Source organism: Bombus bifarius, unplaced genomic scaffold, assembly GCF_011952205.1.
Source record: "Bombus bifarius isolate JDL3187 unplaced genomic scaffold, Bbif_JDL3187 scf7180000007968, whole genome shotgun sequence".
NCBI classification, from domain to species: domain Eukaryota; kingdom Metazoa; phylum Arthropoda; class Insecta; order Hymenoptera; family Apidae; genus Bombus; species Bombus bifarius.
Genome location: NW_022884354.1, coordinates 1684317 through 1693428, shown reverse-complemented (window position 1 = coordinate 1693428; position 9112 = coordinate 1684317). Strand labels below are relative to the sequence as shown.

General features: G+C 30.6%; 4 protein-coding genes across 5 annotated transcripts; 2 read left to right on the top strand and 2 right to left on the bottom strand.

The window, feature by feature from the left end:
* Window positions 1–339: 339 nt before the first annotated feature.
* LOC117209593 (NADH dehydrogenase [ubiquinone] 1 beta subcomplex subunit 2, mitochondrial-like) lies at window positions 340–1506 on the top strand. The gene is made up of 4 exons (XM_033451792.1): window positions 340–438; window positions 504–681; window positions 940–1060; window positions 1258–1506. Exons 2-4 carry the CDS (start codon window positions 587–589, stop codon window positions 1324–1326), a joined length of 285 nt encoding a protein of 94 aa, XP_033307683.1. The 5' UTR covers window positions 340–438; window positions 504–586; the 3' UTR covers window positions 1327–1506.
* Window positions 1211–4075, bottom strand: LOC117209568 (aldehyde dehydrogenase X, mitochondrial). 2 transcript variants are annotated; one of them, XM_033451745.1, is made up of 11 exons: window positions 3930–4075; window positions 3634–3738; window positions 3437–3538; window positions 3181–3346; window positions 2807–3111; window positions 2632–2734; window positions 2254–2552; window positions 1973–2181; window positions 1809–1883; window positions 1680–1741; window positions 1211–1345 (listed from the first exon to the last, which is right to left on the bottom strand). In XM_033451745.1, the coding sequence occupies exons 1-11, from the start codon at window positions 3963–3965 to the stop codon at window positions 1323–1325; spliced, it is 1485 nt and encodes a 494-aa protein (XP_033307636.1). In that variant the 5' UTR covers window positions 3966–4075; the 3' UTR covers window positions 1211–1322. The 2 variants fall into 2 exon arrangements, with proteins under 2 accessions (XP_033307636.1, XP_033307646.1); XM_033451755.1 differs by having other exon boundaries at window positions 1256–1345; window positions 1663–1741; window positions 3930–4074.
* A 499-nt stretch (window positions 4076–4574) lies between these two features.
* Window positions 4575–7024, top strand: LOC117209576 (tektin-4). Its single transcript, XM_033451767.1, has 7 exons — window positions 4575–4869; window positions 5004–5275; window positions 5355–5664; window positions 5764–5978; window positions 6071–6293; window positions 6352–6506; window positions 6645–7024. Exons 1-7 carry the CDS (start codon window positions 4822–4824, stop codon window positions 6841–6843), a joined length of 1422 nt encoding a protein of 473 aa, XP_033307658.1. The 5' UTR covers window positions 4575–4821; the 3' UTR covers window positions 6844–7024.
* LOC117209585 (thioredoxin domain-containing protein 5 homolog) lies at window positions 6903–9078 on the bottom strand. Its single transcript, XM_033451780.1, has 5 exons — window positions 8589–9078; window positions 8324–8470; window positions 8113–8221; window positions 7732–8022; window positions 6903–7628 (listed from the first exon to the last, which is right to left on the bottom strand). The coding sequence occupies exons 1-5, from the start codon at window positions 8768–8770 to the stop codon at window positions 7167–7169; spliced, it is 1191 nt and encodes a 396-aa protein (XP_033307671.1). The 5' UTR covers window positions 8771–9078; the 3' UTR covers window positions 6903–7166.
* Between the last annotated feature and the right edge of the window lie 34 nt (window positions 9079–9112).

Below are 9112 nucleotides of genomic sequence, written 5' to 3'. Positions count from 1 at the left end.
ATACTATTAAAAAATAGGATCTTACCGCAGTATCCGCAGACTGCAAAATATTCGACTAAAATAACATTTCCTACGGTTTTGTAGGATCGCTGAAGCCAAAAATGAGTGTCGTTTTTCACGGAAATATGGTGTAAAAAGTTTCGGTCAACCTGTCGTTGTGTGACGTCCTCGCGAATTTTGACGAGCACTTTTTTAAATTTGATAATCTTAACTTACCGTATGGTTTACACTCTACATGGATTCGAATCGTGAGTATTGGATTAGATTTGGGTCATTTTTAATTTCCGGTCACTGTGAGGCGGCCGGTAACGCAGATTCCTGAAGTTAATTGTGTATACGCAGTTAATTGATTAATTACAGGATTGATACATTTTTATGCAAAAAGTATAAAAATACCGTTTTTTACAATTTTGCAAAGGAGCAATTTATATGTAGTAGGTGAGTATACATATATACATATGTATATGGTAGAAATACTATATAATCTTACATGGTTGTATCAGTTAGTTTCTTAGCATCCCCAGTAGGGATGGTCTTACCGTGAACGGGAATCAAGATCATTGATTGAAATTATAACAGCTGAAAAATGTTGCTGTCGCGTGGTCCATCAATTTTGAGAAACATATATGAATTAAATGGAAGAAAACAGACTGGAGTGAATTTACAACAGATTCGTAAATGGTAAATATATTACATAACCTCTATTTGAAATGAGGTTAGATTTGTGTACTCTTGTATTTACCGTAAAATTTTTAATATTTATAATATATTCAGAAATATAGGAATTATTCACATACACACACACATAATAATATGTCATACATATAATTCATATGTAATAAATATGTATAATGTATCCTATCTCAAGCACATCTAAGAACTCATTGTAAATTCATTGTCTCAAAGAAGTAATTGATTCAAATTATCAAATATTTTTAGTTGGACCTATCGTACAGTGACTGAACCTAAAAGAAATTGGAAAATAATAGCTGAATGCATTAGCGGAGTGGTATGGTGGTGGGTCTTCTGGAACGCATGGCACGATTATGAGCATATTACTGTAAGTAATATAATTATCATCAGCATACTTTATTTGAAAAGATATTTTGCAATAATTAGTATTTTTTAAAATACAAGATACTTAAATGAATAATTTTCTGTATTTGATACATTTTATTGCATTTTATACTATATAATGCACACACACATATTTTGTACTTTATGTTAAATATTCGATTTATATTCTTGTACATTTAGGGTCACTTCCCTGAAATACGTCCGATAGAGTGGTCTGACGAAGAATTGGGAATTCCACCAGATGATTAGATAGTCAAACAGATTTTTTCTGTATAAAAGATATTGAAACTTTGGCGTATATGTGTCAATGATTTTGATGTATTTAAATATTAGATTACTACCATGTTAGAACTCGTATATAATAATATATTAAATATATTATTTATGTTTTTAATAAAGATATCATTTGAATCATGTGGTTAAAAGTTTGATTCTTTATTCATTGTTATTTTATTAACAATTAGTTCATTGATAATTCCTATATACGTTTACGTACATTTGTAAATGAATTTTGAAAATATATGCAATAATTTTATTAAAATATAGATTTATATAAACTTTAACGATAAGTAATAAAATACATACATAATATTTTTAATTACGTGTTGGCACTTTAATAGATATTGTCTTAGTCTCAAGATACTCTTTTAACCCTTCTGCGCCACTAAAATATAAAGGTAACAATGTATATTTTGTTTCAAAGTCATTTGATTAAATGCTGACAAACTTACAGCTCACGACCTATTCCCGACTGTTTGAATCCTCCAAAGGGAGTTTGAGGCGTGATAGCATCGTAACAATTTACCCTATTCGACGATAATTTTTTTAAGTAAAGTTCCATTAAGCTCTGTCAAACATACATATAACGAATACGGAATTGCTATGAAATCTTTACCAAACGCTTCCAGCTTGTACCGCTTGTGCAAACGTCAAAGCTTTATCAATATCTTTACTAAGAACACCAGCGGCAAGGCCATAATTTGTATTGTTTGCACGTTCGATAACTTCATCCATTGTTTCAAATTTTAAAATAGATTGAACAGGTCCAAATATTTCTTCTTTTGCAATTCTCATATCGTCAGTCACGTTTGAAAAAACGGTAGGCTTAAATTAACATTAAGATGGTCACACAAAAAAAACAAATGATATAAAAAACATTCACTTAAAAAATTATACCTTGATAAAATAACCAACATTGCCGTGACGTTCTCCACCAACTTCTAATACAGCTCCTTCTTCCTTTCCTGATTTAATTAAACCTAAAACTTTATCAAACATTTCTCGATCAACTTGTGGTCCCTGTTGAGTTTCAGCATCAAAAGGATCACCGACTTTTGTTTTCAACGCTAATTGTTTAGCGCAAGCAACAAATTGATCATAAATTTTAGTATGTACGAAAGTACGTGAACCGGCACAACAGTTTTGTCCATGATTCGCAAATATCGCATTATAAGCAATTTCAGCTGCTTTTTCGACTAGAAGTTAATGTACATACTTATTAATTCTCTTATACTGTTATATGTTAATAATTTAATAAGTGTTTTATCAACATACTGTCAACATCATCAAAAATAACCAATGGACTTTTGCCACCTAGTTCAAGAGAAACACGTTTAAGATTACTCTTAGCAGAAGCTGCCATTATCAGATGACCAACCTATAAATCATATACCAAATGTTAATATAGCTTTGTGAATTAGTATAATAATTAACGATATATACAAGATACCTCTGTAGACCCAGTGAATGCAACTTTTTGAATTCCTGGATGTTCGGCGATAGCTGCACCAGCTGTTGGACCATAACCGGTAATAACGTTTATAACGCCGGGTGGAAATCCAGCCTCTTTAGCAAGTGCTGCGGCATAAAGGGCACTTAAAGAAGTTTGTTCAGCTGGCTTCAAAACGATAGTACATCCAGTAGCCAATGCTGGACCCCATTTCCACGCCAACATAAGAAAAGGATAATTCCAAGGGATAATTTGACCTACTACGCCAATCGGTTCCTTGCGTGTAAGTGAAACAAGATTTCCATCTAAATAACAAATATTGTACATGAGCATTTATGAAACACCGCTCGTTTACTTACAGATGTTAAACATACCTACTGGAATAGTGTCTCCAAAAATCTTATCACACCATCCAGCGTAATAACGAATTGTATCTATGCTGGCTTCTATATCGGAAACTGCATTTGAGTATGTTTTTCCATTATCCAAGACTTCAAGAGTGGCAATATATTCCAAATCTCTTGTAATAAGATCTGCAAACTACATACATCCGAATATTATAATTAAATATAAAAATGTTAACATAAAGCTTATTAAAAATATTATTCAATTATAAAACAAATAATATACTTTGTTCATAAGTTTTCCACGAACAGATGGATCCATATTTCGCCAATCTGATCCTCTACTAAATGCTTGACTTGCAGCTGCAACTGCCTTATCTACATCTGCCTATATTAAAGAAAGTAAATATTTAAGATAACCTAATATTTGATATAAAAAATTTTCCATAATATAATGAAGATTACAAAATTAAAGTATAATACCTTATCACCTTCAGAGATATCTGCAATAACAGTACCGTCAGCTGGATTTATAGTAGGAAACTTTTTACGACTCACTGAATCCATAAATTCATTATTTATAAATAACTGAAAATATGTTAATGTTAATATAAGTTTCATTATTATTGTTCTTATTACTATTCTGGTGTCAACATCTATGATTGTCAGAATATAAGATATAGACTACGTATGTGTAATTTTTATAAGATATGATTAAAGGTTATATGTTTCTTCTTATAAAAATTAATTTTTATATCTTCTACAGCTAAACAATTTACCTGAGTATATTTAATATCCGGCATTTTACGATTCATTTCTGCAGATGTATCTCGTCAGACGCGCTCAGCGGTAGTCACCGTACTATCAATAAATAATTCAACATATATGGAGCAGCGCATTAAATACTGCTTCTTGTTGTTATCAAATATTATCACGAGAACGAACCTCCTAACTTTATTCGAAGTCAATTAACTGCATACATATGTATTTAAAGATACAAAATACTTATCATAAACGAAAACAATATTTTACAATAGACATGATTTATTGCTACATATTTTTGTTAAAACGTTTATCTATTGTCTTTTATGTAATAAATATTTATATTACTACATATATTATTTATATTGTAGTTTTTGACACAAGAATTAATTAAATAGCATAGCTATTTGAGATAAGGTTACATCTGCTCATACTTTTATCTGAAATAAATATGTACACACACATATCTATATATGTACCTATATATATTGACGTTCAAACGCACGCGTTACATTTTTATAATAAATATTTTTCGGTAATCTATAAGGTATAAAACTACATAATCTCATTATTTAAATTGATAAATCAACGCATTTAAAAGAATACTTCTTGTGGTTTATAACATTTTATATTTCATTGAAACGATATTTATATATAGAAACGATATTTTCAATCATCTTTCAATAACTTTTGCTAAATCATTACCGAAGTCATATAATTACTCGACAAAGAAAATATTTCGTTGCTACGGAGTATTAAATCAATAAATTTCGCTCACTTCTCTGTGGATATATTGACAGCATAGTTACTGTCTTACGAAAATCATTCGTAATAAAAACAGAAATTTGTGTTAATGCAATCTCGAGAGCTGTAGAAATTTAGTAGTAATTTATTAGGAAAACATTTAACATGAATACTGAACAAGATTCGACTAAATTGGACGAAGTCCAGGATACGGTAAATTTTAGTTTAAGATAACCACTTATGTAACTTTTATATTATTTACTACATGAATCGAGAGAAGTAATTGATTTTACTATTTTGTTTCAAATGAGTTTCTGAGCATTTTTTCTAAAAAATAACTTATATAGCCTTGTCCAAGGATAGATTATACTAAAAAAAGCGACGGACCGCCTCTTTATTTTCCTCAACCAGGAGATGAGCTTCCGGCGCAACCAGAAGAACGAATGGAAGCGATTGGTCCATGGGCAACCGGTCGTGTAAATTTTACACCTCAAGATGGTTTAACGGGAGTTAGACCAGTTGTTGATCGATATTCTGTAACTAGCTTTGGAGCACCTCAATGGAGAGCTCATAATCAGAAATTTTTTAAACAATCGGATGAGAAGATTCAAGAAGCACAGTACGCAAACAAACCTGTACATTAACATTGATATCTTATATTATTAGCTCAAATAATAATAAAAAGCATGATATTTTAGACTTGCTATAAATAATGCACAACGATGTGTCGAAAGATCGTATAAAGAAGCAGATAAGATACAGTTGAAATCGACAGATAATTTAAAAAATCGTGCAAACGAAGTATATCGTTGGAAAACTGAATTAGAACATTTAATACTTGAAATCACGAAAGAGATAGAATTATTGGAAGCTGAACATCGACGAGTAAAGCATTCTTTGTCACTCCTTACAGTTCCAGAATCTATCGCTGGCGAATTCCTACAATTACGATCAAAACGACTAGAGTCTGACCTTATTAGAGATGAAGTAGAGGAAGAGCTTACCAAAGTTAATATCGTTAATAACATAGTAAATGTATAAAGAAAAAAAAAAATTGTAGGAATAATATACATACGTATAGTAGCAAATACATATTAATTGTTATAGGAGGTAGCACTTTGCTCAGAAATACGCGATTTACTTTGTAGAACTCGGGAACATATAGAAATGCAATTAATCGAATTAAAGGCAGCAAAAGTAAGAATGGAAATGGATTGGACTGATAAAACTGATGCTTATGACATTGATTCCCGCAATATACAACTGAAAAATGATTCTCCCATTATCTTGTGGAAACTCGGAGCTACAAGATTTCCAGCAGGGTATGTATCAGAATTAACGTTTTAATTTACAATTAGCATTAATTTAGATTAGATTTTGAAATTTGTATAAATCATTAATTCTTTTTCGTTAGACAATCGACACCTTCGAGTTATGAACATTACACACGAGAAAGTTTAACTGATGCAGAAGCAGCCAAGCAGAGATCTGTAAATTTAAGACTTACTTTAGATTCTACATATAAGAATTCCATTAAAAATCTCCGAGATCAAGCGACTCGCGTAGATCTGGTTTTAAGTCAAAAGATTAAACTTACTGAGGATATTCGTTTACAATTAGAAAAAGAACTACTTCGCGTAAGTTCAAAATTCATTACGTAAAATTGCCGTATCGTAACGATAAGAATTCTTTTAGTGTTTACACGAACTTGCAAATACTGAAAAATCTATAGAAGAGCTTCGTCATTCAACAAGAGGATTGGATTGCGTGATGAAAGTAGCGCAAACAAGATTAGCGAATAGGTTACAACGACGTAATGTAGAAAGTTGCCGTGATACTTCCCAATTCTCGTAAGTATCTTATCAATGAGCTATTATATATTATACTTGATAATATAATATAACTAAATAATCATTATAAGATATATAAATTTAATTTACTTGTAACTTTGCACAAAACATATTTATCGTAAAATATGCTTCATTTAGTTTGGTGGAAGAAGTGAAATTACTTAATGAACGCACATCAGCTATGTTAGCGGAATTAAAACGAGCCGAAGATACGCAGGCAGGTTTGGTAAAAGCGAGAAGTGATCTTGAACGAGAAATAATCGTAAAACGTAAAACACTGTACATAGATAAACAACGTGGGCAGTTGTTACGCTCATTTTATCCTTCAACCATTTAATGATAAACTTTATATTTTGAAGCTTTTAACAGGCTTGATAGGAACACAGCAAACACGAGTAATTTTATAAATATATTTTGGAAGTACACGATTAGTTCACGCAAAAATATAATAGTTCTGTAATAATTTTCTTTTAATATTTTATACAAAAATGAAAAATATATGGCCTGGTTACCTTGGGGTTTTTATGTGATGCTTCTTACATTTATGTATAATTAAATTAAACGTTATATATATATATATATATAAATATAAATATAAAATCAGTTTAAGTTAATGATATTGCTTTAAAATTAGATTAGTTACAAGAAAAATATGCATAATCACAATTCGTCATGCGGCTGCATATAATTCAATACAAATTCGGTGAGATCGTCTAAATTTCGAGCACCATTGTATTCAGAAACTTTAAGTCCGTCGCGATATAAATACAAAGTCGGAAAACCATCTACTTCTTGTTCATTGCACAATTCTTTACTTACATCGAGAGTACAGTCTACTTTTGCTATTTTCACATTGTCGTTTGTTAAGAATTTTTTCCCAAGATCTTTCCAAATAGGCGCTAAACGTTTACAATGCCCACACCAAGGTGCGAAAAACTTAACGAATGAAATGCCGTTTTCGATACCATGTTTAAAGCTCTCACCAGTTAAACTGAGTACAGTATGAGTTGTACTATCTAAATTTTCAGTCTTAGTGTTAGCTTGGTCATTTCCTTTCTCAAGCATTTTTGATACATAAACTTTAAGCTCTTCATGAGTGCGTTGCCCAGCATATTTATCCACCTATATATTCATACATACCAAATATTATTGAAATTAATTTTTGAAAAGAAAAATTTTAATTTCTGCAAAAAAAAAAAGGATAAAAACGATACTTAAATTTTACCTTTTTTCCATCTTCAATCCAAAGCAAGGTTGGATATCCTTTTATATCAAATTGTCCACAAACACTACGATGTTGTGTACAATCTACTTTAGAAATACTAACATAATTATCATTACGTAAACTATTAGCTAATTCTTCCCAGGTAGGAGCTAATTTTTGGCAGTGGCCACACCAAGGTGCATAGAATTTTACAAAATGATAGCCAGTAGATACATGTTTGTCGAAAGTATCCTCCGTTAATTCCAATAAACCATTTACTGGTTCAGGAGGTGTTGGTGCCTCATCTTCACTCTAGTTCAGAAAATTTAAAAAATGCAATTGAACACTAAGATTGGGTATTATCATATATTATAATCTAATATACGTGTTTTTTATAATTACTTCCAAGGATATACCCAGCTGAGCAGTAAGAAAAGATGTTAAAGATGGCAAATCCCTTGTACCTCTGAACTTAGTACCTTTGGCTTCTCCAGCTTTAAAAAATTTTAATCTGCAATATTAAGAACCCTAAAGTTTATTTCTTTATAATTGTATACGTATATATCATATAATGTCACAAATATTTTGTGGAATATATCTATATCACACATACGTAGGATAACCAGTAACATCATGCTCTGTGCATAAACTGTTATCTGTAGTACAATCTACTTTAGCAATTTTTATATTCTTATCCTCTAAGTTTGACATTTTAGCTAATTGTTCCCATGTAGGTTCCAGTCTTTGACAGTGACCACACCTGAAAAAAGTAAATATTCTTTATTGTAAAGGCTACATAACACTGATATCAGTAATAATATTATTCCAATGAATTTATAGATATATAGAAAAAGATCTTTTTAAAATAAGATGCATACCAAGGTGCATAAAACATGATAAAATGATTTTTCTTCTGAATTTCTGTTGAAAAATTATCTTTAGTATACTGCATAGTAGTATGTATATGATCTCCTTGTTCACTGTTAACTTGACTCAGCATAAATATAAATAAAAGGATATGCTTTTTTAACATAATAAAATTCGATGATTTCGCACTCATATTGATGAATAATTAATATTTTACTAAATGATTAAATATTTAAAAATAAATATGCTACTATCAGAGGTGGTAAAAACAATAATTTAAAAAATTTTTAGCGTTGCATCACGTATACTTTTAAGATTATAGTTTCAAGACGATTTCACACTTTAAGCAATTCAGATTTTTATACTGCTTAAATAGTAGTACAGACTGATTTTTTGTTATTTAATAATTTTAACTATTATTTCGACTACACATTAGCTTCCACAGTCCCACACAAATGGATCGAAACCGCCGATTCCGCCCCCATATGATAATAATACCATCCTAGTGGCAACATTTTATCTTAAAGTTCCTATA